Below are 24,393 nucleotides of genomic sequence, written 5' to 3'. Positions count from 1 at the left end.
TTTATAATACAATTTGTATCTACCTTAAGTAATCACTGGTTTAATACACCCCAGCTGAGCACGACAAAGTAACACGAATCACACACACAGGTGCATCTTGCTAACATGCTAATGGTGAATCGTTCACAGTGGTGACTGCTGTGTTCACTGAGGAACTTCTATTCTACCATCAGTGAGGTGAGTGAGGCTCAGCACAGAGCCTTACTCAGCTCACTGGGGTAGAGAGGCCAAGTGGACTGGTTGTACTGGGACAGAGAGGCTGGGTGGGCTGGTTATATTATGCTTTGAGAATGAATGAAGTTGAACCTGGAGCAGACTGGAGGACTTTGAGGTGCTCAAGACTGGCAAATGGACATTCAGACAGGTGAGAAGCCTACAACAACAAACTCATTGTCTGCGTTGCCTAGCAACATAGTAATTTGTGTGTGTGTGTGTGTGTGTGTGTGTGTGTGTGTGTGTGTGTGTGTGTGTGTGTGTGTGTGTGTGTGTGTTTGTGTGTGTGTGTGTGTGCTACTTGCAGTTTCTCCTATATGTGTGGTTGTGGTTTGTATTGTCTATATTTTGTATTATACATCTTTGTGTTGGCCTTGATGATGTGCTGTTGATTCTACAAGAAGTGTCAGGTTATTCAATTTATGTGGCTATTGCTTGTTACACCCGCCACAGTGATTCTAACTTATTGTCAGTCATTGTTGTTAAATTGTCTGCAGAGTCCTCTTTTCTGGTGAGTTCTAATTAGTCTATGGAGAGGAAGGTGGTTGTATATTATAATAGATAATCAGTTGCATGCACAGGCTACAAAGTGCCATCTGTAGTAATTTACTGTTGGTTTTTGACATCAGGGCCCGGTGGTGTGATGCTTTTCCATTAGAGTACATTGACAAAGGCGTTCTTCTTTAGTTTAACAATACACGCACACTTTTATTTGAGTATAATATTCTAATAGCCCAATCTTTCCATCCCTGCGTAACACAACTTCAAGCAGCCTATGTAATACCTAAGAAGACACATTTTAGGTGTCAGATGCACCTCTTACTAAATTATGCTCTTACAGCAAATATCAAGAACCACAGCTGGCTGGCCTGCTTACTTTATGTCCCATTCAACTGGCTGGGTGACTTGAATGTGGCTATTTACATGTACTTCTCATGCTTAGTCACAAATGTGCCAATGGGCATACTAGTAGATGTCAGCTGAACCATGAGGGGTTGAGTACTCAACAATGTTTGGGAACCACTCAACTTAAAGTGTTAAATATGCTGTCAGCACATTGATTGTTGTGTTCAGCTTACTAATTGGCGAAGCACATCAGTGATACAAATGATTTGTCAGGGAGTTGGATACGCCTCCTGATCAAATGCGAGGTGCAACAGTGAAAAGATGAAAATAATTTTTCACACCTCAGGCATTGAAGAACAAACTTGTTGTTAAGTTACGCTAATACTTTGACAAATATATCACGCAGGTTAAGAGTGAGGATCCATGAGATGCAACACATTTCCGAAGTACATTTCTGAGCCTTAATTGCTCCTCAAGCCAAACTGATTACTTGCATCAAAGATTGCTCCGCTACGGTCATCAAAGCGACGATGAAAATTACATGTTCATGAAGATCACTAGAGGCAGAAGTGCTTATTATTAATTGCATTGCCTCTGCAGCATTCATTTTTGTTTATTTACACAGTTTATAACATTAGGAACCTTTCTTCACCGCTTTTATCTCGTTATTTTCCATAATTCACTGCAGTAAAAGTGGATGTTAGTGTAATAGGAACGTTTTCAGGCAGATGTCATGCTGTATATAGATGCGCCACAAACAAATACAGCTCATTGTTGTTGTTTTTCCTCCCATTCAATTTAGATAGTCAATCACATTTCAGTGTTAACAGTCTGCAAAAATGACCCAGAGCTTTGTTCCTGCATGCTCAAATTGAATGCATTGGCTGTTAAAAATATTGCATTTGAGCACATTGTCTGAGTCTTAGCAGCCAGGTTGAATGAAGAGGCCTGTGCAATACATTATATGACATGTTCACACACAATGATAATGACTTTATGTCAAAATTCAAAGGCTCTGTTAACTGCAGTTTACATCAGAAACAGAAAGATGAGATTCCACAAAGCTAAATAAAACTTGATTTCTCTCCCTGTCATCTTCCAAGTTGTGCTGTCCTTTGTCATTGCATTTCTTTATGTCAGGATAAATTATGCACGGAGAGCTACAAACAAAGCCCAGCCAGGCTCATCATTTAAAATAAAGAATCATCACAGCACCGAAAAAAAAAAAACATGTCCTAAATATACAATGTCATGCATAATTGGATGGGATTAAAAAAAAAAGGTGCTATCGTATAGAAAACTACAGAGCATGGCAGATTTGCTTTTCAAACAGATGACAAATGCTCCCACCTCCGTTCCCTCTGATCACAGGGAAAAAGCAAAACATATACAAAACATGTATATTTGATATTCCCTACCTTTTGATGCCTGCAACTGATTTACATACTTGCTCTCGTAAAAATAATATAATCTGTTCAAAGTGAGAGGTGTCAAGGCAATGTTTAACATCACAAATACAGCCTGTTTATATTTGATGATGTGGTTGATGTAGTTTTCTATACTTATTGTGTATTCTAACACATATTTTATATATTATATGTTATATATATTTTTCTACGGGTTAATCAAACAAGATATAACATAATAATAATTAATTTAAAGCCAGGTTAGCTGTTTCCTCCTGCTTCCAGCTAACCAGCTACATATTTATCAAGCTTCTCGTCTGACTCTTGGCAAGAAAGCAAAGAAGAGTATTTCCCAACCTTACCTATCTTTTATCTACTACTTATTTGTATCATTATCTTTAAGACAGCCTGTCACAGTCTGTAATAATGATAATGAATAAAAACTCCGTAAACTAACAAAGAAATGCTTTGACTCATACAACCGCAGTGACATGATCAGCCAACCTCTGAACATGTCTATGATGTCACTTCTTGGCAAACCTTCCAGTGTGGGCGACAGCAGCCTACTAAAGGCTTTTATTTTGCAGGGCAAGCTTTCGAATTAAGCTCAACAAATACTGTTTCACTCTGTGAACATCAAGCCGAAGAGACAAACCCCGATTTCCACATGGGAATGTGTGTGTCTGAGCAGTAATGAAATGAGTTGGGGCCTGTTTTCCCAGCAGCACTTGAGCAAGAAGAGCAACTTAGTGTCAGTGTAAGCTAATGCCTGAACATGATGATACTACTGAGACGCTTCTGCTTAATTGGGCTTTGAGATGTCATACACTTAAAAAAAATATGAGCCTTCATGCACAATCCACTTGAAGCCCAAATCATTTGATTATTTTAGGGTTTCTCTTCTCTGAATATTTTGAATATACATTGACTAAGTTCAGAAATCTGTTTTTGACAATATATTTTTGAGGTATATTCACATGCATCGTTTAATAGTTTAGAGATTACGAGATTGTTTGTTTCTCAAGATAATGTAATTAAATGCAGCTGAATGTACAAACACGATTGATCGAAACAAACCTGGGCCAATGTTGGTCAAACATCGAAGAATTACGCTTAAAAACACACTAGGGACAATAAAAAATATATAATAATAATAAAAATAAAAGACAAGCGGCGTGTTGGTCATTCTTTGTCTTAAAAAAAATCTGCATTTTCCTTTGTGATATGATATGGTCATTTTAATCCTAAATATCTCTAGTAACAATTAACATGTGGAATTAGCAACTCAACAACAATCATATGTTTTCATATACAGTGATGAAATAATAGGAAATGTGCATCAGAACATTTACGACAATATAATAATAATAATTATGACAAACATACAGTGAAGATGAAGCTCTCAGCATTTTTAAACATTTTTAGCTTTCACTCTCAATTTTTGTATTTCACTTAAATCCCAAACCTCCACAGATACAGGCCCAGAAAACATTACTGACTATGGTTATTGTCTAGTATTAATCAGCAAATTATAATATCTGGCAATCAACTTTGAAAGGATAACAGATTTCAATATTAAGTTATGCTTTTTGGTGTTTTTCCTTACATTATGAATTGTGCATTTAAAGCTCACTTGACCTGAATGCTGTAACATTCAAAAATCAAAACTAGTAGAACTTTCTCTCATGTGGCCTACACTCTATCATATTAAGTACGAAGTAAGAAATCAAAGTTATAGTTTTCTTCCAAACTTTTTTTAGCATCAGCGGCTTTTTTTTAGAAGAGAGACTCAATCATGAGTCTAGATTGCAGCTTGGATGGGAAAAGTAGGCAGTATTACAACCATCTGAACGCTGGGCAGGCCTTAAATTGTCTCTCTCTCCTAAATGCAGTCGCACTGAATTTCACATGGGAGCGCTAAGAACAAAGTGCTCTCAATAACACTGCACTTCTCTCTCACATACACTCTCTCTCTAACCCACTCACACACACACATATTTCTTCCTTTATGTACCACACACTTAAAAGCGCATACAAAATGTTGTAAACATTCTCCACACACAGCATTATGAATACATGATGACAATAAACTGTACACTGTTTCCATATTTAAGCTAAATCTGTGCCCATTACATTGTGAGGTCCTTCTCGTAGTTTGAACAATGTCTCTTGAGTCCAAGCTAGTTTGAGTTTTACACTTCTGAGATGCTCCATCATTCCTACACCATGTTCAGGGCGACCCTGTCCGGCGTCATCGGCCCCGTCTTGACAGAGATCCACAAGTCTTCATCCGAATTCTTTTTCTTCTTCGCTTCTGACCTTGTGGTTGCCATGGCGCTTTTGCAGCAGCAGCAACAGCTGTTGGCATGGCGACAGCAGCAGCAGTGGCAGCACACCACCAAAGTGGTGAGGAGGACCAGCAAGGGAAGAGTTAAGAGGACCACCAGGCAGACGGTGTTATACAACCCCTGGTTGTGTTTGTCTGTAGCAAAGCTCCAAACTTGGTTGAAAAAATCCTGGATGCTCTCTGTTCTCCCATCCATGGCTTTTAATTGAATATGTCTGGTAGTTGTAAAGTTGAAATAAATCCTCCAGGGTCTTGTGAAGCTTGTAAGTCAGTAAATGTGCATATTAGGCAGCATGATATACATCTGGTAATTAAGATAGGGTGTCAATTTAAGTTGAAAGTTCTTTTTACGGAATCTGGTTCCAGTTTTAAAGTTATGAAGTTTTATTCTCAACAAAACCTCACATCCACCGACCTACCGTCTGTCACTTCAGATATTTTTAGTGACTTGACGTTGCACTTTCATGTGCTTCTGTTTCCTTCTTCTAAAGATCAGAGTTTACAGCACTGTCTGATGAGGCTTGTGTACGCGCTCAGGCTTGTGTTTATGTTAAATGGAAACACTGGAAGTATGGAGGGTGACTTCATGTATGCCTCCTTCCTTCAAGTGCCCTCTGAGGAGGTTACAAAGCCAACACATTCTTGAAACAAATCCAAAAGACCAAAAGCTCATTTGTTTATGAAAAGATTTTCTTTGAAATCGCCCAGTTGTGATGATCTTGATGGAAAAAGCCAAAATCCTCACTTTAGCCAAGTTTGTTAATGCTGCTTGGCATTTCTTTCTCTTTGTCTTCTAGAGTCTTCTCTTGTCATCTTGCCCTTTTGCCTTCAGAGATGTAGTTCAATTTCTGTGCATCTGTGGAACAAAAGAAAGAGAAAAGTGAACATGGACAGAAATTTGGCTTCCAGAAGACAGCCCTTCCTCCCTCTCTCCTTTCCCTGCCTCCAATCCATCGTTCTGTCTCCGCCTTAAACGTCTCTATCCCCCCCCCCCCCCCCCCCCCCCCCCCCCCATGTCAGTGTCAGCTTCAGATTTTCAGCTTTCCCTTCATTAATACTGCAGAGGAGTAATTCAGGATTCAGGGCAGATCTCTCTAAAAGTCCCACTGAGAAAGACAGGGGCAAAGAGAAGGAGAGGAGGAGGGGGAGAGGTAGATTGTGTCTGAGGGAAGGGCAGACCGAGATAGAGGTAACCAATCTTTCTAAGAGTCCCGCTGAGACGGAGAGTGTCAGAAAAAAAAGAGAAGGGAGAGAGGTATGCTAGAGAGAGACCCGCTGCAGGAGATTCATCTGAATATACCCGGCTAATGGCTCCCATTGGAGGAGATAGATGGGGTCTGGCTTACGTTTTCATAAATGTCTGAATGTAACATTTTCTTCTGGCCTCGGATTAAGTCTTCTCCTAATAGCTCTCCTGGAGAATAAAACGCTGGGCTGTGCTTCAAGTGGTGAAGTAGGTCTGCTGAAGAAAAGTCAGTCTTAGAAACACAAGTAATATTGTTCCCTTTTTCTCTGAGACTGTTTGATTAAGTCTGAGGCCTGGAGGCGACGTCTTTCTTTAAACAGAGTTAAACAACTTTTTTTGTTTTTCAAATGATTTCAAACACCACTTGACTCAAGTATGTCCCCTAGATTCTCTATAGCTCTCGGCTACAGAGCTTCTTTGTATTCGAGATGCAGGAGAGAGAAAAGATTTTCATCTTACATTTGGCGGCTTCTCAGGCAGACAGAAAGAGAGAGAGAGAGAGAGAGAGAGAGAGAGAGAGAGAGCGAGAGAGAGAGAGGAAGATGCACCTGCAAGTGGAGAGCAAATGGATTTGGCGTGGCTGTCGCTGTGCGTTGCGTCTCATGTGTGAAATTGGTTTACCAGCACACAGCCTGCTAACTTCCCTCCTGTTCATTTGCTCAACAGGAAGCTGAGCTCTTAAAGCTAAGTAGCAAGAGTCCTAAAACGTCAGATTGAGAGTTCAAAGAGAGAAGTCTCTCTCAAATAAAATCATCACATTTGAAGCTGCACTTGCTGCTATATTTGGTTGAATTTGGTTAACTTATATTTGTTTACTTATTTTTACAGTTCATTAAAAAATAATTGCACATGCACAGCTGTGCATTTTATATCAAGCATCGCTGAGCTTCATGAACCTGAGAGGTCATAAGATGATTAAGAGGATAGGAAAGTAGAAAACGCATATCAGTGCTACACTAAATTCTGTTACCTGATCATGTTCCCGTTAGGCCACTAAAAAAACTTTCAATTAAAAGTTTAAATAAAACATTAGCTGTGTCATAGATCCATACTACATACTTACTGTATACAGCATATACTAATCTTTGTAGTGTATTGTTTTGTTGTTAGTATACAAAAAACCAACATACTTATTGTTTCATACAAACAGGAAATTATGCAATACTTTTGCTGCGCAAAGGCCCTCAACCTGTGACTTCAAAAAGTTGTCCAATGTGTTTCTGGAGCTCTGCAGCTGGAAGAATCTCCTCCATATCCTTGTGTCAGAATAGTCGTCATCAACGTACTCGTTACTCTTTGATTGAACTGCTCACAACCGGTAGACAAACGTGATGAGTGACGAAAGTTTGAAGAAAACATATTTCTCTGCACATTTGAAATTTGCTCGTAAAAAAAATAAATAAAAGAACTCAAAATAAAGACAAATCAAATATGTGTTGACCATCATCTTCGTCAATGCTCATGAATACTAGTAATAACAGTATTTGATGGAAAATCATTAATTTTCTTTTAATTGCGCTATTTGGATGGAAAATTGTTGTGAGCCACGATGTCACCGCCACATAATTCTTGGTCATTTCCTTTGCTGTCGGTACATCTTGTTGTGATGAGCTCGGCTAAGCAGAGTAACCTTTGTGTACGCATTACAAGAAACACTGTCAACACAACAAGCCAAAGTCACTGAACAATAAGTCCAGAGGAGAGAGACAATGGCCGGGAGCAGCACAGAGGTGTGATCGAGCTATTTAAAAGATGACTATGAATGTATCAGGGGTGAGGTCATTAAATGGAATAGATAAGTCACCAAGTGTTATGATAAGTATAGCATCAGCCAGAAAGAATGATTATTGTGAGATTAGTCTAAAACGATCTTCAGTGTTCACACTAACAGGCAGAGAAAAAAAAAAAACGGATCTTAAATCACTTATGTTATATTATTTTGACTTTTCTATGAGTTGACATGCAAAGGCAGGAAAAAAAAATGTAATTTACTGTATTAAAATAGAATATTTTCCAGCTCAGATAGTTTAACACTTAACAGTTCTTTTTCAGCAGGCCCTTTTTAGTAGTGTGGCAGGAATAGAGAGTGTTCACGATGCAAATGTTGATGGTGCATATCTGAGCTGAGGTTAGTTTGTGGTTTAGCGGTTTAAGGTACAAAACAGAAGAGGTACTTTACTAAGAGAAAATCGCCTTTTGAAAAGAGTCCACTGGATCTAGATATTCCCCTGGTTCATATTATCTCCATGAGATGCCATTCTAAGATTCTGCCCGGGTACTTCACTTTCTCATGACATTGTGCTCTCCTGGAGCCATTCATATACAGGAAAAGGCCACTTCTAGGGCACACAAAGCCAGGAAGGGGCTGAGAAAAATGTTATGATTGCACTCAGTTAGCCCCTGCTGCTTTTTAAGGAACATGTGCGACCTAAAAGACAAAGTTGTGACAGAAGGCAAGGCAGGAATCTTTAATGACTTGCCCCGAGCACACGGTCAGAGAAGATCCCTCACCAGTCAGTATTAAAACAGCACTTGGACACTTTCAGTTTGACTTGAGTCAGCCACCAACAAACTGTAAAGACCATACTCGTTTGTTTGTTTTTTTTTTTGGATCACTAAGTGCAGCTCTTTCGCTCGAGTAGCTACAGGCCTGCTGATAGTCAATTCTCCACAGTGAGCAGGAGCATGTGTGCGAGCCCATTACTGTTCAGACTTGTGTCAACTCAATCCTGACTCAGTGAAATGAGCAAAGTTGAGGACATTCTTACAGCAATAGCAGGAGGACGAAACTAAAACCAGCAGCAGTAAATGTTTGAGCCAAAAAAGATCCATGGAAGTGAATGATTGGTGGAGCAAATGTACAGATTATAACAAAGGACAAAAGTTTTCATTTTATAAACTGACATTTTAACCAAATGGTTTATTTTAAAAAGTCAAGAAAATAAAAAGAGGATCTTACAGTGACACCAAAAGGCAGGAAGAAATACATCAGCTTATCTTTGGAACTTGTCAAACATCCTGTCAACATCCAACCACTGCCAAAACAACACTTTTTCAATAGTAGCCTGCCAGAGTAGTGGCTTTTTTACCTTTGTTTTTCCACTAGTCAAACAACAAAAAGCATCAACAGCTTATATAAACCACTCATAACAGTCTCAAATTATTTCAAGTTGCTGGCACTCAAGATCTCTTTGAAAGCGGCAACTTACCCCACAGGCACATGTGAAGTGGCAGGTCAGCTTGCCCCTCCTGTCTATTCCAGTCAGCTGCTCAAACTTGTGTTGTTTCTGTTTTGGCATCTGGATTCTGCTCTTTTCTGGTCCCTCTCACCCAGACATCTTGACAAGTCTTCACTTTCTGTTCCTGTTTCCCTCGCTGCCCTTGTTTCCCCTCCTCCTCCTCCTCCTCCTCTTCTCTCTGTGAGTGAGTGTGTGTGTTTTGGTCGCAACGTCACTGCACCCTGCCCACTTTGTGTAAGAATGGGCCCTCTGTCTTTGCTTATGTGTTTCCTGCATGGGAAACTGGGTTCTTGTGGTTGCTTTACTTTACTCACACAAGCGCTGAATGATGTCAGACAGCGAGGGATATTTGGGTAAACTGAATGTGAAATTAAATCATAAGAAGCCTTTATTAAATGTGTCTCCAAACAAACTCCCCATGTTAAGATAGTAAAAGAAAGGCTCCTCTACGTGCACTGATCTGAAAACCCTGCAACAACAACCTATAAGTTGCAGGCAAGGCTGCGCCAAATAACACAAAATTACAGCAACAACCACTCCACCCATCTCAGAGTCCCAGAACAGTGATAAAAAAGGAGAAATGAAAGCTGTTAAAGTGTGTGTGTGTGTGTGTGTGTGTGTGTGTGTGTGTGTGTGTGTGTGTGTGTGTGTGTGTGTGTGTGTGTGTGTGTGTGTGTGTGTGTACCACCAGGTGTAAGAGCCAGATGCAATTGAGATATGAAAGAGTGAGGTCATGTGGACACACACACACACACACACACACAGTTGCTATGCCTTGTGGTCATTCATTGCCCTTTCAGTTCAGTCAACCAAAAGAGGATTTTTTATTCCTGTCCTGAAAGGGGGAAGTTAAAGTGCACTGACTTGAATAGAATGTGTGCTCGTGAACATACAGTAACTCAAAAAGTGGTTAATGTGGGCCTGCATATATAGTCAGGTCACATAACTACTGCAAATTTCTCTTTAATGTTTAATTTCAGTAAAACTGTTTCTTTCTCTCATGTTTCTTTTACAGTCTCAGTCTCCAAACTATTCAAGAATTTCGAAAATAAAAAAGAATACTTTTTCTAAGTAATGAATGAGGGATTTCAACTTTGACGTCTTTTTAAAGTACAGTTGTGGTCAAAAGTTTACATACACTTGTAAAGAACATAATGTCATGGCTCTCTTGAGTTTCCCCGTTATTTCTACAACTCTGATTTTTCTCTGATAGAGTGATTGGAACAGATACTTCTTTGTCACAAAAAACATTCATGAAGTTTGGTTCTTTCATGACTTTATTATGGGTTAAGAGAAAAAGTGATCAAATCTGCTGGGTCAAAAATATACATACAGCAGTGCTAATATTTGGTTACATGTCCCTTGGCCATTTTCACTTTAATTAGGCGCTTTTGGTAGCCATCCACAAGCTTCTGGCAAGCTTCTCGTTGAATCTTTGACCACTCTTGACAGAATTGGTGCAGTTCAGTTAAATTTGATGGCTTTCTGACATGGACTTGTTTCTTCAGCATTGTCCACATGTTCTCAATGGGATTTTAAGTCAGGACTTTGGGAAGGCCATTCTAAAACCCTAATTTTAGCCTGATTTAGCCATTCCATTACCACTTTTGATGTGTGTTTGGGGTCATTGTACTGTTGGAACACCCAACTGCACCCAAGACCCAACCTTCGGGCTGATGATTTTAGGTTATCTTGAAGAATTTGAAGGTAATCCTCCTTCTTCATTATCCCATTTACTCTCTGTAAAGCACCAGTTCCATTGGCAGCAAAACAGCCCCACAGCATAATACTACCACCACCGTGCTTGACGGTAGGCATGATGTTCTTGGGGTTAAAGGCCTCACCTTTTCTCCTCCAAACATATTGCTGGGCATTGTGGCCAAACAGCTCGATTTTTGTTTCGTCTGACCACAGAACTTTCCTCCAGAAGGTCTTATCTTTGTCCATGTGATCAGCAGCAAACTTCAGTCGAGCCTTAAGGTGCCGCTTTTGGAGCAAGGGCTTCCTTCTTGCACGGCAGCCTCTCAGTCCATGGAGATGCAAAACACGCTTGACTGTGGACACTGACACCTGTGTTCCAGCAGCTTCTAATTCTTGGCAGATCTGCTTTTTGGTGGTTCTCGGTTGACTCTTCACCCTCCTGACCAATTTTCTCTCAGTAGCAGGTGATAGCTTGCGTTTTCTTCCTGATCGTGGCAGTGACAAAACAGTGCCATGCACTTTATACTTACAAACAATTGTTTGCACTGTTGCTCTTGGGACCTGCAGCTGCTTTGAAATGGCTCCAAGTGACTTTCCTGACTTGTTCAAGTCAATGATTCGCTTTTTCAGATCCATGCTGAGCTCCTTTGACTTTCCCATTGTAGCATTTGTGGGCGTTTGTATCCAATGAGCCCTATTTAAATGGCCTCAGAGAAGTCACCAGCTGTAGTCACTCATAATCACTCACAAGAAGTTAAGAGGCCATGCTATGAAGCTCATTTCATTGACACAACTTTCTAAGTCACCAAAATTGCTAATTCATGTTGCTGTATGTATATTTTTGACCCAGCAGATTTTGTCACTTTTTCTGTTAACCCATAATAAAGTCATGAAAGAACCAAACTTCATGAATGTTTTTTGTGACAAAGAAGTATCTGTTCCAATCACTCTATCAGAGAAAAATCAGAGTTGTAGAAATAACTGGAAACTCAAGAGAGCCATGACATTATGTTCTTTACAAGTGTATGTAAACTTTTGACCACAACTGTAGCTGTGAAAATATGAAAAAATATTAACAGGAATATTGATAATAAAAGGAAACAATGGATGTGTTTAAACTATGATCAGATCACCACTTTTACTTTATCCTCACTTACTGCAGCTACATTTTGTCTGATAAACTTGAAAACACACCTGACCATCTGACTGGCTGAACATGCAGTGTGTCTTTTCATTGCTACGGGGCACGGTTACATGAAAATTGATGAGACAAGCCTTGTCATGTCTGCAGGTGTGTCTGAGCCATCTTAGACAAATAGCAACCACACACACACACACACACACACACACACACACACACACACACACACATGGAGCACAGAGGGTGCAGTCTGACTGGCAGGGCGTGTAGTGCCACGCCGTGAAGCTATATCACAGCTGCTGTTGAGGCACTACAGTGTCCAGTCACCTCAAGCAAGTGTTGATTAATGACCTCAGTGTTGCAGCACTTTCCTTGATGGAAATCCTTCTTTCCAGTAGTTTGTATGAAAATGGTTTCACTATATATTCTATTTGCTGCCTTTCATAGCTACTGCTGACTTAACTGCATGTAGATCCTTATAGAGGCAGAGTCCCACTCCTTCCGATGTACCACCATGGGACTCTATTTCGGAAAAAAATATGTACCGTAGTCAATGGCGAGTAACAAATAACTTCATGATCCCGTGTGAATTGTGCCATGAATTACACATATGATGTTGGTCAATTTAAAAGATAATTTTGCATGTCAAATAAGTTGCATTTTGTCGTAAAACTGTTGATATATAAGACTGTGAAAATATGTAATTACAAAGACTTCTCACCCAAAATTTGTGTATGTGATGTCTCTTGCTGAAGCTACGATACCTGTGTGTTTTGTGCTTGGATGTACTCGCACAAACAGTAGATCTTGCTCGTTCTTTCGTTTACTGGCTGATAAAAAGAATCACTTGATAAACCACATAGGGTAAGATAAGGTTATATTTGTGCATGTAACATAGCCAAGTTACCTAGTGAGCTAGCAAGACACGTTAACGGCCATGTTGAGAGGAGAGATGTAGTTCACTGAATGGTTTCAGTAGAGGCATAGAGAAGCGAAGTCCCTCCCCTTCCGATGTCCCCCATGTGACTTTATTTTGGAAAAATATGTACTGCAGTCAATGGCAAATGACAAATCTTTTTTTCATTAACTACACATATGATGTTTGTCAATTCAAAAGATAATTTTGCAAGTCAAGAAATTCACAGTTTGTCGTAGTTCCATTTAGTTAGATTAGACCTTTAGACTTAGATTTGATCTTCTTTTCAACTATGATAAGATGTGAGGAGTAATCTGAAAAAGCTCTTGGATCTTATGCAACGATGTTCCTTTTTAGGTCTGACTTTATTTTGTTCTTACATTATAAGGACCCTATTATACTTTCCCTTCCCTGTAAGTATACCTTATGTTCAAATTACCTGCAGTGACCCTCACATGCGTCCCATTTCCTCCATGGAAACCTTACTCTCAATACATACTTCACTGTGATATAATGGGACTCCCATCTGGTTCGTAGAAACCTTATTCTTGGTCGTGCTCACCTATGAGGGAAAGCTTAAACAATATACCTCTTTATCTAACTCTGGTCTGTAGCTGAACTAATTGCAGGAAAGACCAGTGAGCTCACACTGGATCACTGATCATGCAATTATGAAAGCAAAAAAAGTGACTGTGACATTACCAGTAGCATTAAGGAAAGCCTTGTGGGATTACTGGACTGTGCAAAAGGCCATTACAAATCACTACGACCTACTGGTTCTGCCAACACACACTGAAATATGAGTGCGTATGAACGCACTCTGTGACTTCTTGAATGTGAGCGCTAATGAAAAGTGACTAAAGGGTTGCTGTAGTGCAATCTGACAAGTGACCAGAAATAGTCTGCTAATAAAACCAGTTCCCCCTGCGGGCAAGCCTTAGCTGTGATTCAGCCCTGTAAAATGTTTGGGCCCAGTGCTGTCTAAACAGGCAGAGAGCAAGAACATGGCAAAGACATGATTAGTCTATATAAGGAATTGTCTTTTGCTCTCAAGAAAAGCCATCATTGAAGCGCTATTGGTTGGTGTGTAAACCTTTTACATAAGGCTTTTACAAGGGCACCTAATTGCACATTCCAGCAGTCCAAGCTATTTTAACATCTAACTACGTAATAATCTCGGCATAGTTGTTGAATGAAACCGGCTGTATTCTGGGAATAGATGTTATACACATTTTTCTCTTGGTTTGAGAAGAACAGAACTTTGGTCTATTCTGCTAAATAAATAAATAAAGGCGACACTGTATGTTTGCAGTAAAGAATGTATTTTCCTTAGTGCTTAAATTGAATCAATGGGGAATTTCTAAGTTCCTCTTTTCTCCCCAGTACTTCCAAATACAGAAGAAGCTAAATGAGACACTGTGGGAACAAAAAGTCATTCAAACTAGTCAGCATTTTGGAATGTGAGTTTTGAGGTAACTATAAAGAGGACAAAAAATAGATGACTCATAAAGAAACAGCTGGTTTCTGAGTTCCAACAGGACATTGATTGTGAAAGTGAAAGTTTTACATTTTGGGAATTGCACTTACTCACATGGATAGATAGAAAGATATATAGATAGATAGATAGACAGACAGACAGACAGACAGACAGACAGACAGACAGACAGACAGACAGATAGATAGATAGATAGATAGATAGATAGATAGATAGATAGATAGATAGATAGATAGATAGATAGATAGATAGATAGATAGATAGATAGATAAAGTCTCTGAGTTAAAACAGCGAATGGACAGTTAACTGTTAAGGCAGATTAATGCTACATAATAATTGCCGTGTCATTATCTTTTACAGACAGACTGACTGGTGTTTCCTACAACCAGAAATGTCTGATACACTTACGAGACAGACAGTGGCATGACCTTATGTGGTCATGGGATAGCCAAGAACAAATGTGCACTTCCCTGTTTTTACTTTTCTCTGAGTTTTTAAGTAAAATGACAACAGAAATTATTGTGACTGAAGTAGATTCTTAATTTAAATGTGTAGCTACAGGAACATTTTGACACAACAAGCAAGTTCAAATAGAAATGTTCACCCTGCAATGAGGAAAAAGATGAAATTAATTTTCTTTTAAAACTTTGCTCAACCTCAATTCACATCAACATGACAGTAATTGAATGTTTTGCTAGCATGAATCTCCTCAGTGTGTCACCATATTGTCTCAGTATTCAGTACCTTTTCCCAGCTATATACAAGTGCTGGTCATAAAATTAGAATATCATCAAAAAGTTGATTTATTTCACTAATTCCATTCAAAAAGTGAAACTTGTCTATTATATTAATTCATTACACACAGACTGATATATTTCAAATGTTTATTTCTTTTAATTTTGATGATTATAACTGACAACTAAGGAAAATCCCAAATTCAGTATCTCAGAAAATTAGAATATTGTGAAAAGGTTCAATATTGAAGACATCTGGTGCCACACTCTAATCAGCTAATTAACTCAAAACACCTGCAAAGGCCTTTAAATGGTCTCTCAGTCTAGTTCTGTAGGCTACACAATCATGGGGAGGACTGCTGACTTGACAGTTGTCCAAAAGACGACCATTGACACCTTGCACAAGGAGGGCAAGACACAAAAGGTCATTGCAAAAGAGGCTGGCTGTTCACAGAGCTCTGTGTCCAAGCACATTAATAGAGAGGCGAAGGGAAGGAAAAGATGTGGTAGAAAAAAGTGTACAAGCAATAGGAATAACTGCACCCTGGAGAGGATTGTGAAACAAAACCGATTCAAAAATGTGGGGGAGATTCAGGAAGAGTGGACTGCAGCTGGAGTCAGTGCTTCAAGAACCACTACGCACAGACGTATGCAAGACATGGGTTTCAGCTGTCGCATTCCTTGTGTCAAGCCACTCTTGAACAACAGACAGCGTCAGAAGCGTCTCGCCTGGGCTAAAGACAAAAAGGACTGGACTGCTGCTGAGTGGTCCAAAGTTATGTTCTCTGATGAAAGTACATTTTGCATTTCCTTTGGAAATCAGGGTCCCAGAGTCTGGAGGAAGAGAGGAGAGACACACAATCCACGTTGCTTGAGGTCCAGTGTAAAGTTTCCACAGTCAGTGATGGTTTGGGGTGCCATGTCATCTGCTGGTGTTGGTCCACTGTGTTTTCTGAGGTCCAAGGTCAACGCAGCCGTATACCAGGAAGTTTTAGAGCACTTCATGCTTCCTGCTGCTGACCAACTTTATGGAGATGCAGATTTCATTTTCCAACAGGACTTGGCACCTGCACACAGTGCCAAAGCAACCAGTACCTGGTTTAAGGACCATGGTATCCCTGTTCTTAATTGGCCAGCAAACTCGCCTGACCTTAACCCCATAGAAAATCGATGGGGTATTGTGAAGAGGATGATGCGAAATGCCAGACCCAACAATGCAGAAGAGCTGAAGGCCACTATCAGAGCAACCTGGGCAGTGCCACAGACTGATCGACTCCATGCCACGCCGCATTGCTGCAGTAATTCAGGCAAAAGGAGCCCCAACTAAGTATTGAGTGCTGTACATGCTCATACTTTTCATGTTCATACTTTTCAGTTGGCCAAGATTTCTAAAAATCCTTTCTTTGTATTGGTCTTAAGTAATATTCAAATTTTCTGAGATACTGAATTTGGGATTTTCCTTAGTTGTCAGTTATAATCATCAAAATTAAAAGGTATAACATTTGAAATATATCAGTCTGTGTGTAATGAATGAGTATAATAGACAAGTTTCACTTTTTGAATGGAATTAGTGAAATAAATCAACTTTTTGATGATATTCTAATTTTATGACCAGCACCTGTGTGTGTGTGTGTGTGTGTGTGTGTGTGTGTGTGTGTGTGTGTGTGTGTGTGTGTGTGTGTGTGTATATGTATGTATGTATATATATATATATATATATATATATATATATATATATATATATATATATATATATATATATATATAAATAAATAAATATCATGCTTATTTTCAGGTTCTACTTGTATTTTGTTTTTTTTCTAGAGCATGTTTACATGCTTTAATATTCAAAAGACACATTGTTTTTCTTATACTGTCTGTCTGAATATAGCTATAGTCACCCTCTGTCTGAAGCACTCCATTTCAGCGCCTGTCTCTTTAAGCCCCCCTCCCTGCTTTTTTGCAAAGGTAGTTTCCAAGCCGTGAGGTTGAGATACTCAGATGGGAGGCGGTATATTTTAACGTGCTGCATGGGACATAGGAAGGGGAGCCAAATCTGAATGGCTTAATGAATCACACATTTTCTGATCTAGGCAGCCCACAAAAAAAGTAACATACCACACACTGTGAAGTAAGACAGTATGCACTCCAGGTACTCAAATGTATGTGCATGATGTTACCCCTTTAAGTGAGCATTAGTTTGTACGAGTACATTTTTTACGAGTTACAGTTTGCGTAACTGGAGTTAAGGTGATGAGATAAACCTTTTCTTTTTATGTGAAGGTTCTTCCATTCAAGAATTCAGACTGACATCCCTGACACTCCTTGACTGGTTTATTACATTGTAGCATGGTTTCTATTCAGTTACATTCAATTCAAACTGTGCATCAATGTGTGTGTGTGTGTGTGTGTGTGTGTGTGTGTGTGTGTGTGTGTGTGTGTGTGTGTGTGTGTGTGTGTGTGCGTGTGTGTGTGTGTGTGTCAAATAGCAAAATGTGATCTAACTTTCTCACAGGAGCTCACACATACAAACACACTCCAGCGCTGTGACCTCTGCAAAGAATCGCTATCCAAAGTCTTGAGCATGTAACATGTGATGTGATAAAGAGCAGGCACTCGTCCTGCTCATCCCTCAGGTCACTGCAGCCCTGAGAGACACTTTCATATGTGTGTCATATCTGAATGGCTCCTGAGGACTTTTGTGTAGTTCAGCTGATGCAGACGGGAGTTATTAAGGAGAGCTGCTGGCACACTGGAAAAACAAAACTCCATTTCCTATTTGGACTCAAATCATGAATAGAAAATGTCAGAACATTTCTTTGGAGCAGGAAAAACAAATTAGAGAAAACTTCCACACAAAGTCCAGAAAATACACACAGTTAGGCCATAAATAAATACACACGGTGGCTATAAAAGAGGAGATAGTCACCGAAGCCAGACTGTACTTCTGCAGTAACAAAGGAGTAAATGGAAAGAGTGTGGAGGCGTTCAGCTAACTTGACAAATTAGGGAATTCTAATTCTAATATATAATCACATATCTGTGTTTTGGAGGAAAGTGAGCACATAAATAGGATAACAAATGTGTTATTATAAATTACCAACTATGGTAGTCTGACTGCACAGGACACACATTTGTTTTCCACGAACATGAGTCAGCAGTAAACTGATTAAAACAGCATGAAGACTAGTTAGAGACACAAAGCTAAAAGTAATAAACACTTAAACTGTGGAAACATCTAGTTTCTGCCACAAATGGCAGTTGTACGAATGCAAACTTCACCAAAAGAAAAAGAGATCAAGCCTCATCAGCAATACCAGGATTGCTATATGTTCGTGTAGGGCACAATTCAGTAATAGTCCATAAAAACAAAGAACAGACTCATTAAGCAGTATTAAGGCTTTAGAGGCTCCATCCATGCATTCATAAATTAATTACAAGTGTTCAAGAGTGCTTTAATGAGTGGTTTGATTGTTACAGTAATAGGCGTTTTTTCTCTTTATCACTCGTGATCCTATAATTTGGACAAGCAGAAAAAACAGACTAAGTTGTAGAATGTGATGCTCAACCAGAACATTAAGTCTTAACTCACATTCGACTCTGCTGAGGTTGTGAATAGTTAAATCTTCATGCCTCTATGATCTATGAGGCCTGCAGGCTCCCCCACTCCAGCTCACGGGGCTTTGAGCATCAATAATTGGCTGTTGAAAATCAAGCTGCTCACCGGCCAGTTTCCCAATTAAGCGCCGGTGTTTACAACCCTATCAGAATGAGACTGTAACAGGGAAATCTGGGTTGCACCTCCCTGGTATTCAGATGACTGCCAGGACCTGTTAACTTGCTCTGTTCAGTGAGATGTAAAGAGACTCTAGGAGCGCATGGAAGGCTGGGAATGGCTCACAACGCCGCTTTTCATCAGCTTCACCCCGTCACTAGCTCTATGCTCAATCCTCTAGAGAGATGTGGAGGTATTAGTGGATAGCTACAGTGAGGAGATGTTGTTGTGTTGTTCAACTGTGTTTCACAACACAAATCAACACAATTTCTGTCATCTGTGCAGCATTAAATTTTATCATTACTATGTGAGCAGAGGGTAAACATGAATAATTAAATTAGATTTTTCAAAGTGAATGTTGTATTTAGCCATGGGACTTGTCTGGACAGAGAGATTGAGCCTTAATGTAAATGGATAAACTAATTATTTTTCATGAGTTTATAGTTTTGGATGTACCTAGGTCACAAAAAAGTAATTGTATAATATTTCGAAAAAAGTATGAAAAAGTAATTGTATAGTATGTCAAAAAATGTAATAAAAAATGAGTTGTCTAGCATTTCGAAAAAACTCATAGTATAGTATGTTGAAAAAAGTCATAGTATAACAGGTCAAAAAAATCATAGTATAGGATGCCGAAAAAAGTAATAAAAAAGTAAAAGTATACTATGTCGAAAAAAGTCATAGATTAGTATGTTGAAAAAAGTAATAAAAAAGTCATAGTATAGTATATCGAAAAAATTCATAGTGGAGCATGTCGAAAAAAGTAATAAAAAAGCCATAGTATAGCACAGGGGTATTCCATTTATATTCACAGAGGTCCATTTCGAGAGAATTTCCTCACGCAAAGGTCCGGAACATCACAATAACGTCTAACTTGCGCAATGATTTAGGACCATATGTATTGAAGTAGCCGAACAGTTGTAATAACGTCTGTATGTAGTCAACAACTGACTGTTAAATTAAATATAGAAAGTGCAATTGAATAATATCTCAACAATATTTATTGTCAGTTTTCAAATTTAAATGAATTATAATAAATAATCAAATACATGAATTTAAATCACTTAAAATATGGACTGGATTAAAAAAATAAATACATAACAGAAAGCTTTTAAAAAGTGTGCATCTTAAAATAAAGTATTTCATTTTAGAAAGATGAACTGAATTGACCTGCAGCTTTAAATTCAGTTAATTCAGGTGTGAAGTCGTGTCACCCAAGAAAGCCACAATATTATATTCTTATCTTCTAAAAAGAGAAATTTGTGTGCAGGGACTTTGTCTGTGGTTATTTAAACCACTTGTTTCAGCTCTATTCTCTATTCCTCTCAGTCATAAATAAGTCGTAGGACAGCATGTCGAATAAAGTCATGAAAGTCACAGTATAGCATGTTGAATGAAGTCATAGTATATTATGTCAAAAAAGTCATAAAAAGGTCATAGGGTTGTACCTTATAGAAAATTTGTAAAAAGTCACAGTATAGCATAAAAAAGTCATAAAAATGTGATAGTATAGTACATCGTAAAAAGTCAAATTAGTAAATGCAAATTGGGTAATCCTTTCTTCCAATCAGTGCAGTGAAACGTGCCACCCAAACAAAAAAATAACTTATTAATTATTATGTGTTAATAGCTATTATCCATCAAATAATTCAGTTGAAAACTGTTTTAAGGTCCATCAACTGACTAATTCCCAAACTCAGGTGAGATTTGGGTATGATTTGGGTATGGCTATAGTTACCATACAGTACACGGGATGCAATATATTAGCATTCGACAGCTGGACAGCTCTAAGGCTATAGGCTTAGACTACCGGGGGACTTCGTAGGATACACTGAGCTCCTCTCTCCTCTTCTTCGTCTCTTTCTATATGATTTGATGTCCCATTAATGCTCACTACTAACTTTGCTTTCTCTCCACACAGGTTTCCATGGATCGTAGTTTTATCTGGACCCTGGTCCTTCCTCCCGCCATGGCCCTGCTGACTCCCACTGCTAATATCATTTTTATTATTCCTCACGTTACTATTTTATATTGCCTATACCATTAATGCACATTAATGACTTAGCTTCTTCACCAGAGTCTCTGTGCTTTCCGTGGATGCTGGTTATACCTGGACCATGGTCTTGCCTCCTGCCGTGGTTCTGTCATATGCATTGCATGTGTTGTAACTCTGTTATGCTGTTCATTCTGTACACATGACATCTATTGCACTTCTGTCCATCCTGGGAAGGGGATCCCTCCTCTGTGGGTGGTATGGGCGTGGCTCCGACCTGGTCTCCTCCCGGCTTCCCGATTACAATTCACCTCACCTGCCCAGTCAACCCAGCTGCCTTCCATCACCTCATCACTCAACAGTATATCTACCCCGGTTCTTCATCCACTCTCCATCAGATTGTTGTTACAACTTACGTGGTAGTTTGTTCGTTCTCGGCCGCTCCGTTCGAAAGTATTTCAGAGTTTTTTTCCCCAAGTGTCTTTTCATTGCATTGACCCTGTCTTCCTGTTCCTTCAGTTTGGTTCATCCTCTCTGTTCCCCAGTCTGCCTGCCCTGCCTCGTCCTGCCTGGATTCCACCCTCACCCTCCTTGGATTTCCCCGCTATTCCCTGACTGTTTTCCCCGGAAATAAACCATTACACGCTCGTACTCCCTGTTCTGTGCCTGCCTTTGGGTCCACCACCACACCCCGTGACAAGAGCTTTGCTTATAGGAGTGATATTTTGAAATGTAGTATGTCTAATCATACAGTTGTAAATTAATTAACTATGTACAATTTTGGGATTTACTCTAACTTCCTACATTAGGACAGTGTTTTTATGCTCTCATTCACTCACAAATCTCTGTCGCTCCCTGGCTCCTACTCTATCAGCTGACAGTGGGCGATTTCGCCACGGCCTCCCTAAGCCAATCATATATTTCCCGTCAAACTTTAAAGACCTGTTCTCTTCTCTGCAGTCAGCTGTGATTTCAGTACAAACCGATGTGACCCTCCTCCCCATTCATCGTCACATCCGGTGCTCAAGGTTTCTTCTACTGAGGTCAATCCCACTCCACATGCCATCATAGTATATCGAAAAAAGTCATAGTATAGTATGTCAAAAAATATCATAGTATTGTATGAAAAAAAAGGTCATAGTGTAACAGGTAAAAAAAAGATCATTGTATTGCATGTCGAAAAAGACATGAACAAATACTAGTATACAGTAGAATGTCGAAAGCATGCCAAAAGTGATAGTATATGAAAAAAAGTCATAGTTTAGTATGTCGAAAAAAATTACAAAAAGTCATAGTATAGCATGTCGGAAAAAGTCAATAAAATCATAGTACAGAATTTTGAAAAACATCTAAATAAGTAATAGTATTGTTTGTCAAAAATGTCATAGTATGTTGAGACTCCTTGTAACACTCACAACTGTTTCTTAAGAAATAAAGTATTGCGATAATAAACTACTGAAGTAACTCTACAACAGTCCAATATAATGTAATTATAATGACTCAATCACCACAGAAACACATAAAGTGCATAATTGGTTTGAACAGAAATAATCCAAACAATTGTAGTTTTGGCAGTGTGAGCTGCCCCAGGTCACAACAGACTCACAAATTAACAAATTATATAATAAAATGAAACAAACTTGAAAAACTAAATTTGAGTTCAGGCTACAACAACTGAAACAAATGAAGGGCAGTGTAAATGTCCCCCCTGGTGGGAACAAAAGACAATATTCTAACCATGTACTAAATTAGGAAAGTTTCTTGCAAGAATCACCACAAAATAGAACTTCTACTGTGGGAAAAGTTGAACAGCACTCAATATGAACAGGCAGAAGTGTGAGATATCTGTCATGTAAGAACTACAAACACAGCCTTTACTGCAGCAGACTGTGGCAGCGAAAACACAAATGAATCAGACAGTATAATCATGTTGTGTCTTTTCAATGGTGCATCCTGATAGATTTGATCCATTTTGAATTCAAAGCACTGCTCCCTATTGAGCTCTGTGCACTTGTGGCTTTAGCAGAATGTGGAGTAAATTATAAAAACGTTAAAATAACAGGGAACTGAAGCTACTCACAGTTGTTTCTGATCCTTCCATACTCCCACATGGCTGGCAGAGAACCTAATCAAACTGTGAGCATTGTTTTCATGACGCAGCTTTTCATGGGCAGTGTTTTGTTTTGATAAAGAATGAACATGAGCTTATCTCTCTGACCTTTACTACACTACTAGTGCTGTGTTGCTCATTTATTTGTGTCCGACTCTAATATATTCACAAACCTCACGCATGCTCATTATTTACCAAGTTGTTTCTGCTGACCAGACATTTGAATGGATAATTAATGGATAATTAGAACATGCAGTAATTAAACAATGAATCTCAAAAGTGCTGAATCAAGGTTTGGTGAGTATCTGTTTTTGCGATCAGTTCTGAGGCTGCTATAATGCATGTGTGTGTGGTTGTGCATAGTTTCCATGCATGAGTTAAGATGCTCAAATCAATGATATTTTTAATAATACAATATTGTCATATTATTATAATTATAATTATTCAAGCTTGACTTATACCTGGTAGTCAGCTTTAAACTGGTGCACTCTTTCAACACTTTCTCAGTATAGATTTGACAACTCCAGCTTAGCCAAACAGACCCCATGACTGACCTGCTCGTCCTTCTAGCTGTGACCATGTGACCAAACACATGCGATTGGCACAGGTTACCAAACAATGGTTTGTGAGCTAGTTACTTTTTAAACTGGAATCACTACCACATTGCATTGTGGGACATCTATGCCGGCTTCGTGTTGAGTGTTTGCATACGGTAATATTTCACCAGAAATAGTATGCAATTCACAAGCTATTGGTTTCATACTAAGGTTTCAGAAATACAAAAAAAATGTTAGCGTCCTAAGCAGCATGTTAGCATGGATTTTCATTGCGACTTCCACCATGTCGACAGATCCGTGATCAGGAAATATTGACAGGCTTCTTTTATCTACCCCTCAAATGACTTTGCTGGAGCATTATCTGAAGGTTTTTGTAATTGACAATTAATTGTCATACAAATAATTGCGATTAACGATTCTATTTCTGTTCATTTTATGCCGCACTTTGCAACTAGAATACCAGACTGCCGATTAGGGGAAACACAAAGCCTGCGTTAACCGTTTTTGCTACAGCCTCCAGACCGTGATGGGCACACGGGACAATTTGTTTTGTCTCCAGGGCCAGAGCTGATGCTCACTTTGGGGTTAGACTGCACATTTACAACAACTAGGCTACTTTACAGCTAATGTCCTCTCTGCTCCAATCGCAGACACCTGTCTCTTCTGAGCGCAGC

General features: G+C 39.1%; 1 protein-coding gene across 3 annotated transcripts; it reads right to left on the bottom strand.

The window, feature by feature from the left end:
• Positions 1 to 901: 901 nt before the first annotated feature.
• LOC137865969 (uncharacterized protein KIAA0040 homolog) lies at positions 902 to 23,181 on the bottom strand. Of its 3 annotated transcripts, none has more exons than XM_068701580.1 (2): positions 23,133 to 23,181; positions 902 to 5,668 (listed from the first exon to the last, which is right to left on the bottom strand). In XM_068701580.1, the coding sequence occupies exon 2, from the start codon at positions 5,006 to 5,008 to the stop codon at positions 4,685 to 4,687; it is 324 nt and encodes a 107-aa protein (XP_068557681.1). In that variant the 5' UTR covers positions 5,009 to 5,668; positions 23,133 to 23,181; the 3' UTR covers positions 902 to 4,684. The 3 variants fall into 3 exon arrangements, with proteins under 3 accessions (XP_068557681.1, XP_068557679.1, XP_068557680.1); XM_068701578.1 differs by lacking the exon at positions 23,133 to 23,181 and adding an exon at positions 9,268 to 9,493; XM_068701579.1 differs by lacking the exon at positions 23,133 to 23,181 and adding an exon at positions 6,159 to 6,533.
• Between the last annotated feature and the right edge of the window lie 1,212 nt (positions 23,182 to 24,393).

This window comes from Cebidichthys violaceus, unplaced genomic scaffold (assembly GCF_023349555.1).
Source record: "Cebidichthys violaceus isolate CVI_PGR_0920_01 unplaced genomic scaffold, fCebVio1.0.p SCAF_8, whole genome shotgun sequence".
Taxonomy (NCBI): Eukaryota; Metazoa; Chordata; class Actinopteri; order Perciformes; family Stichaeidae; genus Cebidichthys; species Cebidichthys violaceus.
This window is presented reverse-complemented; position numbering and strand designations above follow the sequence as displayed.